Source organism: Eschrichtius robustus, chromosome 2, assembly GCF_028021215.1.
Source record: "Eschrichtius robustus isolate mEscRob2 chromosome 2, mEscRob2.pri, whole genome shotgun sequence".
Lineage (NCBI taxonomy): Eukaryota > Metazoa > Chordata > Mammalia > Artiodactyla > Eschrichtiidae > Eschrichtius > Eschrichtius robustus.
Window position 1 is genome coordinate 83,242,618 of NC_090825.1, and position 16,741 is coordinate 83,259,358.

General features: G+C 34.5%; 1 protein-coding gene across 9 annotated transcripts in view; it reads left to right on the forward strand.

Moving 5' to 3' along the window:
• PAM (peptidylglycine alpha-amidating monooxygenase) overlaps positions 1 to 16,741 on the forward strand; it is a 296,746-nt gene that overhangs the window by 219,276 nt on the left and 60,729 nt on the right. For all 9 annotated transcript variants that reach the window (XM_068535686.1, XM_068535687.1, XM_068535688.1 and 6 more), the window contains 7 exons: positions 5,491 to 5,539; positions 6,873 to 6,940; positions 8,024 to 8,104; positions 8,378 to 8,454; positions 8,815 to 8,918; positions 14,828 to 15,012; positions 16,423 to 16,488. In XM_068535686.1, coding sequence (XP_068391787.1) covers positions 5,491 to 5,539; positions 6,873 to 6,940; positions 8,024 to 8,104; positions 8,378 to 8,454; positions 8,815 to 8,918; positions 14,828 to 15,012; positions 16,423 to 16,488 — 630 coding nt within the window. The remainder of the gene's footprint in view (positions 1 to 5,490; positions 5,540 to 6,872; positions 6,941 to 8,023; positions 8,105 to 8,377; positions 8,455 to 8,814; positions 8,919 to 14,827; positions 15,013 to 16,422; positions 16,489 to 16,741) is intronic.

Sequence of the window (16,741 nt, forward strand, 5' to 3'; positions counted from 1 at the left end):
TCTAAGGCATCATTAGACTTGATTTTCCATTTCTTTTTAAAAATGATTCTCTTAATGTTTCCACTGTTAATATCTTTACCATTACAAAAGCTTCTAGTACATACATATGACATTATAATGGACGGTAATGACATAAAATGAAATATACCTCCCAGTGTCATCTGATACCTATCTGGTGAATGTAGTTTCATCATCATATCTTGAAATCAATCAGGCTAAAAGTATTTCTTACTGAAAGAGAACAGCAATCATGAAAGATCCCTTTAACAGTGATATCTTGGGTTCAATCCTCTGTAAACACAGAACATTAATAGCTAAAAGTCAAGTATTCACCAGTATACCTTGGAGAGAGGGTGCACCTATAGCCCAGTCCAGTGAAAGAACAATCTGTTTTTGAAGAAGACTAAAATAAAATAAAGATACCTGGAGAGAAGAGCTGTCAGGATTTTTGCATAATGATAGCTGTACAGGATAAATGAATAAACATAGATTAAAAGAACAATTTCAATATCAATATAAAAATTGCCTCACTCTTTTTTTCTACAAACACAGAATCCTGTTGAACTAACTTCTTCTGGCCCAGAACTCAGAAAGAAGCAGGTTGTCTTGAGTCTGGTCAAGGGGAGCTTTATTGCTAAAAGTCATGGAAGGCCTTTGAAACAATGTATTATCAACTTCTTTGAGATACTACTGTCCCTAATCCAAGAATTTCATTTTAGCCAGACCGTGATGTTTATGTCTTACTACAATTTCACTATATCACTGATGACGCTGTTCTGTATCTCCCTAGGTCATACCTTTCTGAATCAGCATTTCTATTTACATTTTGAAAATATCTATTTTGTGCAATATCTTTAACATACCATTTCAATTCTAATTCCTTTTTTAACTGTCTCCTTACTCATTTAATATTCCCATGTTTTCCCCCTTTTTTCTATTCCTGTTGTTAGGTTGGAAAAATTTGATGTGCTTTAGTTTCTTCAGTTAAAGAAATTCCTGACCTATAGCTATGAAAATATATTTCTTAAAAGTAAAATATTCATGTGCTGAAATTTTTTTGAATCTACCAATAAAAAGAAGAAGAAGAATGACTAATATTTATTGGATTTTTTTCTATGCTCCAAATAGAGTGCTACATTCGTTACATATTATAGATTGTCTCATTTATAGACTGGAGTTTCTTAGTGGTATCAATATTGATCACGAGTACTAATCTACCAAGGATTAAATAGATAACTTTCTAGATCCTGCTCGTTTTGAACAAAGGAACTCATTGAGCACCTAGTTGAAACTGGTCATGATCTTGTAAGGCACTATGGTCAAATTGTGTGATGAAAATGTAAAAATTAATTCCAAACTTTCCACCCAACATATCTTACATATTGTATGTTGGAGATGTACAATATTTATGCTAAAATATAAATCAGGGAATAGTCCTCATTTCCCGTTCTACCTTTCATTAGGACAAATTCAATCCCGTGATTTAAGGCCATTTTAGTTATTTCATTCATTGCTGTCCGATCTTTATTTAAGCTGTGGGATTCCATTTCTCTGGTCTTCGGCTCTGCATTAATTTTCCCATCTATTTCCTCTCCTCTCTTCTGTTTACTTTTATTCTAGTCACAGAATTAGTCTTTTTGACTAGCTTTTTCAGCCAGCATATGATTTTGATACTCTGAGTTCATTTTCTCTATGTTTCTTAACTATCTCAGTTCTGATTTCGTTTTTCATCTTATGTGGTAAAATATTAGCAGAAGCACTGATGTGTTTCTTTGTGATAATAAACCTTTAAAGTCTCATCCATTTTAAGAGACAGATTTCATTTATAGCCTAGTGAATTGAAATGAATTAATTCTTATGAGGCTTCATATCTTGTGGCTGAAGCACTGTGTTACAATAGAAGGACAAGCAAGTCAGAGCACACTGGGAAATCATCAGTAAAATATGCAAAACTAGCTGAAGTTTCTGAGTTCGCCAGAAGTAAGATCAGTGTGGAGCTTATGGAAATAATAATGCATCACTGTGGTAAAGATCATGTTGGAGTTAAAAGGTCATAATCTTCACACCAAACACTCGGCTGAATATGCTTCTCTCCAAAGCTGCCACTTGCTATAGGAATAGCTGTGGTCCGAGAGCCCTCCAGACTTCCAGATAGCCTTGTTTAAGGGAGTTCAAGTTGCTCCTGCTGGGACTTCTCTCTGTGTATATATGCAAACACATGGGCTCTTTAGGTCAAACTGTAGAAAGTCGAACTAGAAGAAATCACAATGATTTACAATAATAAAATTTGATTTTGAAATAATGACTCTATGAAATAGCAATTGACTGAAATGATGTCTAAAATGTATATGAATATGCTTTATAAGTATTTTCTTTACTTTGTGATAACTCCTAGAATTTTGCTCAACTAAAGTACCGTCGTTAAAATGTTTATCCGTTACTAAGTAACAGAATTTCCTCAGGTCACACAGTTAGTATTGTAATTCTATTACCCCATGGATAAATAATGATGATTATCTAAAGTATAAAGCATAATATCTACACACTCATACACACAGGCACACATACGCACAGCAGTTTTTAGAATGCCTCCTATTTTGCTGACTCAGTGGATCAGATTGACAAGATAAATTTGATGTAAACAAATTCTTTCATCTCTAAGAAACTCTATCTAGGGTGGCTCTTAAGTGTATTTCTTCACTAATTTTCCTTCTGTATATTTTGATTTCTGGAGTTTTTTGTAAAACAGGTAAGATTTTCACTTTGGATCTTTGTATATTCACCAGCCTTCTACCCATATAAGATGTACATTCTCTAAGACAAAACTTAGAGTCTCTAAAATTTAGTTTTCCCCAAAGTCATTATGTTATAATACATTAAGTCAGAAGTTCAGTATATTTTTCTCCAGAAGGTGTTGAACATCTCATATTACTACTTGAGTTTTAGGCTGATTTGTTATTATTGTGTGATATCCTTGACTTTCTTACAGAATATGGCATGTAGTTGATAAACATGTGGGGTCAAAAGAAAACCTGGTACTTTGTCTTTGCGCTGGAGTGGTGAGACTGTGGCTCACTTTTTAATCTCTACAGGGAAGCAAATAGACAATAATTATATAGAAATTATTTAATTGGCTATTTGCTATTATTTAATTTAGAGAAAACTTTGATGTGTGCTTAGAAAATGTCTTCAAATTAGAATTTGTTTTTGACTTATTTTCATGCTTTTCTTTGAGCAAAAATCTACTCAATTTAGACAGTTCTAATGAAGAACATTATCTAACAGGAAGATGCCTTGTTACTGGCAATAGCTGGCATAGTAACACTCCTGCTACTCTTAATTTGGTGACACATTTCAGCTTTAATGATAAACTTTATTTAATAGTTCCTGAAATGTGTTAACTTATTTATTTTTCCCATTTACTTTTTTTTAAGTCATGGTAAAGAAAATCAGCCAAGTTGGTTATCAAAATGTGATTAACTTGATTCTTTCAACACAAGGATATAATGTAAAACCAAGAGACAGTTCTCATTGTACATAGAACTTTTTGCTTGGATGGACATTGTAGGGGGAAAAAAAGCTCTCACTTGGTATTGTTAATTAAAATAAAAAATTACAAAATCCGACATTAAGTAATTAGTGAGTAATCTGTAAGTGCTGGGTAATGTGCTAGGTGGACACCTTATATGATCCTGTCCTGCATTGCTTAAAATCTTCCAATGGCTTCTTTGCAGACAGAAAATAAAACCCAGGCTCTTAACACACTCTGCATGGCCCGGACAGTCTCCGGCCTCTTGGCCACCATATCCTTCCTGGACCACAGTAGAGAAAAAAGCTACCCAGTGTCATATTATCCTGTTGAGTTCACTGTGTGACATTATCATGTTTATGTATTTGGTGTTTTGTTTTTCCCTGTCCCACCTACCCCATTTCCCTATCTCCTCCACTTCCATTAGAGCATAAGCACCATGAGAGCAGGAATTTTGAACATACTGTTTTTCACTGAATCCCCATTGTGTAGAACAGCGCCTGAGTATAGCAATTGCTCAGTGAATATTAACTGAATGAATGGATGATTACCATTTCTCAAAATAGCCTTAGAAGATAGATACGACATTTTTTATATACAGGAGAAATGTTTTCTGAAAACAACCAAGCTAAATTAGGTGAGTCTCTGGAGTTTAGAATTCGTTTGGTGTGAATGAATGGTATACTTTCCACTATTCTCATTTTATTTTATTTTATTTATTTTTGGCTACATTGGGTCTTCGTTGCTGCGCACGGGCTTTCTCTAGTTGCGGCAAGCGGGGCTACTCTTCGTTGCGGTGCGTGGGCTTCTCATTGCGGTGGTTTCTCTTGTTGCGGAGCACGGGCTCTAGGCGAGCGGGCTTCAGTAGTTGTGGCTCATGGGCTCTAGAGCGCAGGCTCAGTAGTTGTGGCTCACGCGCTTAGTTGCTCCGCGGCATGTGGGATCTTCCCGGACCAGGGCTCGAACCCGTGTCCTCTGCATTGGCAGGCAGATTCTCAACCACTGCGCCACCAAGGAAGTCCAGTATACTTCACTTCTTAATTACTCATATAAATCTATCAATCTTGCACACACATACACAATAGTTACATTAAAATCAACTCTTAAAGTTGAGATATAGAGTTTTATAATTACTAGAATAAAATGTGAAATAGTAAGAATTTAACATATACAGAAATGGAAGGAATGAGTAAGTCTGAGTTACTATTCATGGTCTCTGTGGTTAGAGATCAGCAACTTCAAAAGAGATCAGAATTTGGATGAGTAATTTAAATTTTTACTTTCTTTCTATTTGGGGAAGATGAAGAAAGGAGAGAGGATTTGTAAGAGGTCTCTGAAGTGTCCTTGGCAAAGATGCAGATACTTAGCGGCTCTCAACTGAAGTTAGGGTGTAAAAAGAATGAACATCAGGTTCCTGTTTAGAAGGTGGGAATGAACGAGGCTTAGAAACCAGATAAGGTGATCCTTATACATAAATTTGAGACATTACAGACTCTAAAAAATGGTTGTATCTTGAACGCCCAAATTATGGACTACTTCAGTTTTTGAAAAGTAGAAAAGCTAGTTGTTTGGAGCCCCATGGAACAAACCATTCAGTTCACAAACTTTTCTGGATGTTTCAACAATACAGATAATGCATAGAGAGAAGCCACAGCTTTCTTCTGTGAGCTTATGACTAGTATTTAGTGTATGTGCAGGAAAGCAGATAACTAGTCAGTTTGATGAGTCAAGAAAAAAAACTACAGACTGCTTGAAATGATAGTTTTGTTGCTCTGGGATACATTGGAAATAAATGGATTTCATGAATATGAAAGTACGCTGTAAACTATAAAACACCATACAAATGAAACATGTAGGGTTTTTTATGTAGTACTGGGTTGTGATTAGTTAACATTTTTAGTTTGAAATCCATTTTTCACATTTTTATATTTAAGATGTGTATTTTGTGTGTGTGTTTTCAGATAATCACAAGGACTGCTCTGGTGTTTCCTTACACCTTACACGCCTGCCGTAAGTACTACCGTTGTCCTAGCTGAGTGACAACTTTAAGATCTTCAAGAGCTTAAAAGTGGGAAATCCACTGTGCTAGTTATCTATTGCTGTATAACAAATTATTCTAAACGTAGTGGCTTAAAACAACGAATGTTTATTGTCTCATTTTCCTGTGGCTCAGGAATTTGGGCACAGCTTAGCTAGGTGCTAGGGCTGGCAGTCTCGCACAAAGGCTGCAGTCAGTCTTGGCCAGGGTTTCAGCCATCTGGAGACTTGACCGAGGAGGATTCGCTTCCAAGATCACTCATGTGGCTATTGACGGGATTCAGTTCCTTGCTGGCTGTGGGCTGGAGGACTCCCTCCTTTCCTCCCCGTGTGGGCTCTAAACAGGGCAGCTCACAGCATGGCAGCTGGTGTCCATCACAGATAGCAAGGGAGAAAGCAAGAGGGTGAGCAGGATGGACGCCAGAGAGTCATTTTGTATCCTCATCTCAGAAGTTACTGAATATAATATATAAGCCTGATAGGTGAAGAAAATAGTTAACAACAAATCTTCATACTCTGAATCCAACGGAGAAAAAAAAAAAGAAGTCATTTTTGCTATATTCTGTTTGTTAGAAATAACAAAGTATTGGGTCTGGTTACTGGGTCCAGCCCACATCAAGGGAAGAAGATTGGACAAGGGCACGAATGTCAGAGCTGTAGGTCTTTGGGAGCTGTATAGGTCAGGGTTCTCCAGAAAAACTGAGCTAACAGAATGTATGAGAGAGAGAGAATGAAAGAGAAAGAGAAATTGAGATTTACTTTAAGGAATTGACCCACACAATTGTCGGATCTGGCAAGTCTGAAATCTTCAAGGTAGGCTGGCAGGTGGAAAATCCTGGCAGGAATCAATGTTGCAATCTTGGGTCCAAAGACAGTCTGGAGGCAGAATTCCTTCCTCTTCCCCGGGACCTCAGTCTTTTCCCTTAAGAGAGCCACCCGCGTTGTGGGCCATAATCTGCTTTACCCAAAGTCAGTGTTTTAAATATTAACTACTTCTTAAAAAATACCTTCACAGCAAACCACTGGGCACTGCAGCCTAGCCAACTTGACATATACAATTAACCATCACAGGAGCCACTTAGAGACTGCCTTCCACATTTACCATGCCACAAAAATGTGTATTATTTGCTTAAGAAAATAAAGTTTTCTCCAGAAAGAAATATATATTCTACCTCTTTTACCATATTATTTTAATTTTCACATGAATCATATTTTACAGACCAATGTATTGAAGTATACCTTATTTTTCCAAGGCAATAGTTTTGACTTTGCAAATAGTTGAGATAAATATTACTGTTTTCTGCAGACAGCCTTTAATTGCTGGCATGTACCTTATGATGTCTGTTGACACTGTTATACCAGCAGGAGAGAAAGGTGAGTAATGATCTTTCAGAATTACCGTTACCTCATTACCTAATCTTTAAGAATGGATTTACAGTATATTTTTTAAAACACTTGAAATGACCAATATTTTTGAGTCCCTGAAAAAATAAACCAGTTCTTTATTATCCTTGGAGTTAAAATAGGTTTTTGTATTATTCCAAGACAATAGTTTATTATTTTCCAGTTTTTATGCTAGGAATTGAGGCCCATGGGTAAGTAGAGGGTTGTACAAATTAAAGAATAATTCTTGAGTATTTTACAAATCAATCATCCATTCTTCTGATGCCAGAAACAAATTTCATATCATACTGTGGCATAAACTACTGCAGAGAATATCAGATTCAGAATCAAAAGCCAGCAAATTCAGTAGCAACTCAAGTCTTTGAACACAGATTTACTGGGCTTATTTCTCCATTTGTAAAATGGGGATAGTAATAGCTGATTTCTCCTAAACTTACAAAAAGCTGTTGGAATAAGTATAATGTTATTCATCAGTATATCTTATCCTTTGGTGAAAGTGTCATATTAAATATTATTTGTTTGTTTTTACTGGGAATCTTTTAAAGTTAATGACAAGTATGATCTCATTACTTTTCATTGGCTTATTTTAAAAGACGTTTATTGAATAGCTACTATGTGTTAGTCTGCAAGGAAGGAAAAGTATATGAAATGTTTCCTTCTCAACAGGAACTGTCAATCTTGTTATCTTAGGTATCTGTAATCAGTTTTTCAAAACTCCTTCTGTTCTAAAAATAAAAACCAATGTTTAAGCTTTTTCAACTGTGTAAATTTCATGATAAAGTTATCAAATTAAGCCTACGTTTTCACTGTTGATTTGGCCTAGTCATTTTGTTTATGAGTGAAATAAGATATGAGGGTAAGGGGTTCTTAACTCATCTTAGTAAAGTAGCTGGCACATAGTAAGTGCTTAATATCTGCTGAATACATGAGTATGTGTTTACTCAAAACCCCCATGCTTAGCTACTTGTGAATACTCTATACATACTTTTAGTCAAGAATAATGTTATTTTCCAGTTGAATAGTGACTTTTTTCTGTGTCTTCATTTCTAACAGTGGTGAATTCTGATATTTCATGCCATTATAAAAAGTATCCAATGCATGTCTTTGCCTACAGAGTTCACACTCACCATTTAGGTAAGAACTTTAAACTACATATTAGATGATATACCGCTGTCCTTGCTGATGCTATAAATGTAAAATGTAAATTATATTTGACCTTAAATCTGTTTCAGTGAAAGAGATTTTGTGCAATACCTTGAAATTCTGCATGTTTTTTGATCATATTGTTTTCATGAAAATGCCTAGCATTTGGAGTTCTGAAAATATTCATATTTTATTTTGAAATAAGAAAAAAAATGCCTTTTATTTTTCTAATACCTTATATAATTATAATTGTGTTCATTACAGGTAAGGTAGTAAGTGGATACAGAGTAAGAAATGGACAGTGGACACTGATTGGACACCAAAGCCCCCAGCTGCCACAGGTGTGTAGAATCTAGTACAATTTTGAGAGAAAAGAATATTAATCAGATAGTAATTTAAAAAACCCTCATAGAACCCTTGTGAGTTTCTCTAGGATCTAAACATCTCTAAATCTACCTTTACTGTATATCTAAGTTGTGTATAACCTCTTTTTTTATAATTTCCAACTTGATGGTTTCCTTATCAGTCCTCTTAATATTTCTAAGCAGCGTGGTGAAGTGTGTGTGTGTGTGTGTGTGTGTGTGTGTGTGTGTGTGTTCATCCTCTCTACCCAGGGTGCCCCAACCCTCACATTATTAAGGCATGTGGTTCTGGGTTTTATTGATAATTTTAACGAATCATTGTATTTGTCTTCTTTGCAGGCTTTCTACCCTGTAGAACACCCAGTAGATGTTAGTTTCGGCGACATACTGGCCGCAAGATGTGTATTCACTGGTGAAGGAAGGACAGAAGCCACACACATTGGGTATGATTTCACAAATTCCACTATTTAAAATGATTTTCATTAGGACAAGGCACGAGTATAGGTGACAGTTATCTTTGTGAATGAATGGCAGGCACATTTTTCTCTATTATGAACAATTACAACAAACTATAGCATTTTATGATTTTAGAACTGATTGATTTGGATAAACTCCAGAACATGTGCTTACTTCTTCATGCTTCCTTTCTTCCTGCTTATTCAAGACCTTCAGGATCACACCTCTACGTATTATAGTTGCCACAAGAGTGTGTATTACTTCCTGTACATCTTAATAAAGAAAAATGTAATGATTATAATTTTTTTTTTCCTCAAGTGTCCTTTTGCCCTGTGTTTAGATTTAGGTTATCATATAGGTTTTGCATGCAGTGGTGGCCCTTAATTACTCAGAACCATTGATTTTTTTCTACCTGTTAAAACTTTTATGTATTCATTGTTTTCCAGATAAGAAACCAAATGAGAATAATACTATGCAGTACCTTTTCCATAAGAGAATGTTGAATTTTTAAATAATTTTCAGAATACTGAGCTGCTTTGAAATAAGTATACTTTATAAGACCAAGTAAATTTTTCAAAACACTATGAATTCTTTCAAAAAAGGTTTGCCTAAATTAAAAATGAAAGATAAAGTCTCGTATCATTTCTTTCTGTTAGAAAAGAACCAAGGAGCCTCCTTTCCATATTAAACTAGGTTATAAAATATTTACTGATGCCACCTAGAAGATGGAGCTTTAAACCATTTATCTTTTGATCAAAAAGAAGTTACAGAGAGTAGGCGTCTGAAAATATGCATTAGATGCACAGAAGATGATTCTTATGATGACAACACTAGCTGTTGGTTGTCAGGGGAAACAGAAAAGGTACTGATGCAGGTAAAAGAAAAAAAAAGCATTCAAGATGGTGGAATAGGACTTTTTTATGTCAGTCTAAAAGGGTTTTATATTAATAAGCATCAATTTTAAGGCTAAAGATAAAACAAATAGAAAAAAAGTCATCAAGTTATATTAAATAAGAAGTTTTTAACAGCTTTGCTTTTGGATGAATGATAAATTTGGGAAGGAGACTTGAGGAAAGCAATAAAATTATTGAGTTACGTAAAATGGTAACAAAAGGACTGACAAAGTAGACATAATAAGATTTGAAAAGTCTAATAATTCACTTGTTAACAATCTTTAAATACATGAAGAGTAGAGCCTCTGGAACTTTACTTAAACGCCATTGGTTATTTTATTAACCTTTGAAATAGGCAAACAAAGGCGTAAAAAAATCCCTTTCAACACATTCTTTGTACTAGTTTACAAGTTTAAGTGTGGAATAAGTAGAATATTTTTGCTTAGAGGTTCCTGTACAATTTTGGAGGGCTTGTAACTTTGGCCAGATTCTGTCCTTCGAGTATCCTCTGTGAGGCAATATCAGCCATAGAAATTAATGACTTGTTATAGTACCAGGATGAGAGGCCAAAGTGATCTCTAGGGGCCTCTTTCGGTTTCTTGAGTCCAGAATAATTCTAGTCTTTTTTAAAATGTGCATTTTGCTTTAAAATAATACCCTAAAATGACTATACCAATCTATCTTTTTGTAAATCTCATGTGGACTAAAGAAAATGCCACTTTGTAATTATAAATGAAATAGAAAGAAATTACAGGAAATTAACTTATTGGGTGAGTCCATATTCTGAATATTTAATTTATACTAAGGAAGCAGAAAATTTTGAATAAACTTAAATATGAATTAAATCCTCATAATAATGCAAAGCATTCTTATAGCACTTAATATGCTTTTTATTAATAACAATAGTGCATCTGTTTTGTAAAGTAAAAGATACCACCTCCATAGGGAACTATAGAATCACAATTGAGAATGTAACCAGTATAAAGAGAAAACTAGTATTTTTATGATGTCTTTTAAATTAAATGATACTCTGTAAATCTCCTCTCTCTCTTCTCTGTTCCCATCTAACCCCCAACCCACATACACAAACATGTACTCCCACTGGCACAGGTTTGAGCCCTGAGCATGAAGCTGACTTAAATACAAATCCCACTTACCCAAAGGTCATATGGGGCCAGCAGATGCCCCCTTCAAGCACTGGAAGAAAAATGGGCTTCAAGTTTTTTACCTTCTTGTTCTGCAGCCACCTGGAAACTAGGTTTTACTGGAAAATTGTACCATCAGTGGCCTACTAGGAAGATTTTCACTTGAGTGATTCTTCTACCCAATCCTAGCTTAACTCTGTATTAAGCTAGAAATTTTAGGACTGGAGAAAACTTAGCTTAAGTAGAGCAATCATAGTTAACTAATAAAAAGCCCTTAAAAAACTAGGGACAGATTTTTCCATACCAGGGATTCATCTCAAAATATAACCATTAAAAAACAGGTGAATTTAAGACAAATTATGTTAATAAATTTACTTAATGGTAACATTTTAAATCCAGATATATTATGTTTCTTTTTAAATAGTAAATATGAGTAATATATCTTAGGCAAAGTTGCGCTAAGGTATATATTGACAATATAGTACTAATTAACCTACCAAGAAGCAATATTTTGTACCTGACTGCATTACATATTTTATATTAAACATGATGCTTCTCTAAATTCATTTCAGAAGTTTAGTCAAGTTTAAATAACAAACAAAAGAAGAATTTAATTGAGTCAGCCAAATAAGCTAGTTAAGTCAGCTAATTTGCCTAAAAGTGTATATGCTAAAATTTTAAATTAATTCTTGAGACTTGGTAGGTAATATTTACCAGTTTGGTCAACTTGTTGGTCATATTTTTCATTTGGGACCAGTTATTTCATATACATACGAGCAGGTCTAATAAATATTCATAGTTACCAAGCACAACAGTTTAATCAGCATTTAAAGTGTATTATATGCAAATAAAGTTATATGATCAATAGCCTCTTAATGTACAAGTTTTAAAGCACCATGGAACCTCTTAAGAAATAATTCAAAGCTTTGTAAAATAACTTCTTTAAAGTTTTCATATTTCTTTCCAGAATTAGTCTTTTACTGTCATTGGTTATTTTCAAGTCTAGCATCTGTTGAGTGTAAGGGGCAGGGGCTAGGGATGAGGGAATCACCAGAGTGCAGTATCACTGTCTGAAACATCGTCATGGTGTTCCATAATATTTGGGTTTTTATAAATGATACATTTCAGAATATTTGATACTTTCTTAAATTTCTATTACATATCTTTATAATATGAAATGATATATTTTTATAAAAACCCTGATAGATGATAGATAGATAGATAGATAGATAAAAGAAAGATAGATAAACAGATAGACCTCAATATTTTTCAGAAATGCTGTAAATTGAGTTTGTAATATTGACCTGACTCAGCAGTATGATGTATTAGGGGTAACAGGTTATGCTGTAATACATTATAAACATCTGTTAAGATAGATTATTCCTTCTTCCTCTTTCAACATATATTTATTGAGCATGTACTATTTTCAGGCTCACCAGACTTTATCAGATTTAAAGCTAGCCTATGTAAAAGAAGTAGTTCTCCCTTAAGCACCTTATTATGCATGAAGAGGAAAGAAATGCACCACTGTAATTTGAGGATATAGGTGATGCCAGCCGTCATCATTTAGGGAATCACGTTGGCATTAGGGAGTGTTGAAAGGACCATTCAGCGGAGCCAGCACAGAAGTCTGAGCACAGTGTCCCTCCATACTTCCTCATGTTAACAAGCATTAGATTGACAGAGTTGAGTTGCATATGTTGCTCTCTATGGAGAAGAAGGGTAGATGTGTCACAGTTCTCCCTTAGGAACATAGAAAGCAGTTTGGTTTAAAGTAAGATGAATGTGGAATAAAACAGGCAAACGGCGTTGCTGATACTAACAATGATTTGAATCCTACCATGTTTAGGATATGATAGTTTCTGTGTCAGATTGGAGCTCAGAGTTACTTTGACTACAAGTTCAATTATAGATGGAAAGGAATAAAGTATGACTCTTCTTTTTCTTCAGCTGTTTAATGAAATTTTCTTTGTGATTGCGAAGATTCTTAAATTATTTAATCAGCTCGATATTGTATCATAGAGTAGTCAGTACCTTAAATGAGCTATATTAGTGAGCTGATTAGGCTGTTTCACAAAATCACATGTGTTTAGAGGTGAACATGGGCATGACATTCCCAAACAGAAAATATAGAAGGATCTATCCGTTGGTTAATTGCAAGTTTCATTTATTACCATACAAATTTATTCAGTTTTTTTCCTTTCATTAATTTGGGAATATTTCATTTTGCTTTCCCTCTCTGCACAATGATTCAAGGTTTTCTAAGCCAGGGCCACATCTTAAATTACTTTTCCCTCATTTCACTCTCTTGATCTATACCTTTTTCCTCATTTTGAATGAGGGGAGAGTGGATAATATGGTGGGAGGCTCTGGCTTATTACTTTGGCACCAGCCATTCCTTTTATAGCACATAATTTTCTGACCAACTCCAAAGCTGCTAAAATGTAATTCTTAGCAATGGCATTTTGACACATGAAGATATGTGTAGTGAACAGGTGTTTGCTTGGGATTGCACTTCACTCTTTGCTTTTATTTCATGGGAAAGGCAATTACACTGGCAGGTATCAGATTAGAGAGTGAGAAGACAAATTATTTTCAAAAGCATAAACGGAGCTTCCCATAACAGGGGCTCATTCCTGTGGTCTCTCAGGGGCTCTACATTTTCAGAGCTTAGAGGAAACACATCGCTGTTTGGAAAAGATTTTTCTTTTTTTTCCTTCCCTTGCTGATGTCATTACTGTTGCTATGGAGAGGAAATAAGTGCCGCATGACATTGCTGGAAAAATCAACACTGATGTATTTCTGTACGGCAAATAATCTATTTCAGAGCTTGTTTTTTTATTAGTAGAGGCTTAGTAAAAATTGTCAGAACTAACACCAAAAAGGAAATGTTCCTTTACCCAAACCACGCTGGTATATAAAAGGTGGTTTATGTGACGGTGTACCTAAATATTTCCTTCCTAATGATAGTGAAGAGAATGAAATACATAGTAACCCTTGTGAATTGAGGAAGAAGAAAACATGTTCTATAAACTATTAGGCATGATTTATATTATTTGGAACTTTTTCTTGGAAATGACCACCCAACTGTTTTAAAATCTATTTTTAACGTTGAGTTATTCAGTTGTACGGCACTACCCCATTCAGGTATGAGCCCTTAGAAGACATTAGGCCTGGTTTCATTTTGTATCATTCCTCAGGCATTCTTTTCTTCCCTGCTATAGAAGTCAAGGTGCCAAGTCAGATACCATAGATAACGTTTATGATGTCTTAGTATCAACACATGATTCTTGATTAATCTCACCATGAGGAACAGGCAGTTACCAAAACCAAGATCCCTGACTCTCAGGATTAAATGGAAAAAGCCACTTTTATATAAACTTGTAATTAATATATGATGTTTCTGTTGAACTGTTCTGAATTTTATTGTTATTAAGTAAATATGATTTTCCATGAGAAAAATACTTTACTCAGTCTATGAGTTTTAACAAATAGATGAAGGACTAAAGGATTTAGAAGAGGAAAGAAAGCATCTCATTGCAACTGAAACGCCATTACCGTCAGTAGTATTTGGTGATATCCATGGAGTGACTGCAAAAGAATACTCCATTATTAAGTGGAAATATGCCTTTGACAGTGTGCTTTTGATGTTGAAAACTGTGATGGGTTTTAATGAAAGCTATAAAATAAATGTACGATAGTTCCACCTTTGAATCCATTGTTGGAAGATTTACCAGTTGCATTTTTCTTGCATTAAGAATGTGTTTTATGTGAATGACTGATTTGTCATGTCTATGGGTTTTTTTGTTTGTTTGGTTGGGGGTTTTTTTGTTTTTTTTTTTTTTACTTTGCCTGCAGTGGCACATCTAGTGATGAAATGTGCAACTTATACATTATGTATTACATGGAAGCCAAGCATGCAGTTTCTTTCATGACCTGTACACAGAATATCGCTCCGGATTTGTTCAGAACCATACCACCAGAGGCCAACATTCCAATTCCTGTGAAGTCTGATATGGTTATGATGCATGGACATCACAAAGGTAAAATTGGTGTTTAATTTAAATCAATGTATGATTTTGTATTTTATATTTTCTTATGTGTCTCACTTGACTATATGATTAATGTTTAAAATCATCCTCCTTCTGTCAAACAATCGCATGTGTACACATAATCTGATTCCCTCTTTATCCTCTGTCTCCCCTCCTGACATTCCCCCATCGAAACAGTTAAAGTGAAAACTCTCAACTAGTGATGAAACAGATTCATTTGAGACCAATTCCATAAATGTAGATCTTTCTTCATTTAATTTGTGTTTCTAGTTTCCTCATTTCATTCTTCCCATAACCAGTAATGAATTATTCAGTTTATGAATTTATACACCATGTTCTAAAGAGTGCTACAGTTTGCCAATGAAAATGGTTATCATCTCCGACCATACCCTAAATTATCTGTTGAATGAGTCTTCAAGCAAAGAACAGTTCTTGATTTATGAGGCATTACTAGCCTTAGTCTTTTTGGTCTCATTCTCTAAATTGTTCTTTAATTTACTGTTCATCTGCAAAATGGTCATATTGATTGTCACTTCTTTAGTTTAAAATTGCAAAACCCACATACTTTTTTATTGGAGGAAGTATGCTGAGACTTTACTGAGTATTACAAGTTCAGTCTTAATGCCAGAACTTCTTATTTCTAAAGATGCAGACGTTGAGAATGGACTTGAGGACATGGGGAGGGGGAAGGGGAAGCTGGGACAAAGTGAGAGAGTGGCATGGACATATATACACTACCAAATGTAAAATAGATAGCTAGTGGGAAGCAACTGCATAGCACAGGGAGATTAGCTCGGTGCTTTGTGACCACCTAGAGGGGTAGGATAGGGAGGGTGGGAGGGAGGCACAAGAGGGAGGGGATATGGAGATATATATATACATATAGCTGATTCACTTTGTTATACAGCAGAAGCTAACACAACACTGTAAAGCAATTATACTCCAATAAAGATGTTTAAAAAAAAAAAAAGAACTTCTTATTTCTTTCTATAGGAAATTTTAAAAAAGAAATTAACATAGCAATCAGGTCATTTATAAAAATCATAATATATTTATAAAATGTACCTTAAAATGTTCTGAAAATATCCTAAAAATATTACTAGATTCAACTTTTTAAAAAATACAGGCAGTTTTATTAATGCATCTTTAAAATTCTGTATCATTTATATATTACTGAAAGGGTAGTTGATCCAGTTATTAAGTCAGAGTCTAGTACTTGGTAGTTATGCTAGAGTTTTTTGTGAATTAGAGCATTTCTACCATATCAATTCTTAATACTATTGTTTTATGAAATACAAGACCCTGAAAATATTTTTATGTTGATAACATATTTCCAATAAACTATTTAAAGTATGTAATATATACTGCAAATTTATACTCAGCTCTTTTGATCCTTTACAGAAACAGTGAATAAAGATAAGACTTCTTTACTACAGCAGCCAAAACGAGAAGAAGTATTAGAACAGGGTATGTATGCTTGCTTCTGTAACTAGGCCTATAAAAGTATTCATTATCCAAATAGGCAATCAAATTTTAAAGTTATTGAGGTATTTTAGGTCTTTCTTTATCAGCCTAATACCCTACATATTGCTGATTTTATATAATACATAATTCATGAGAAAATGGTCAACTGTTGCACTTTGGCTTTGAAAATAAAATGCGTTAATGTAATTTAGTCCCATTAGATTTTTCTGTCTTTGTTTTACCTTATTTAATGTTG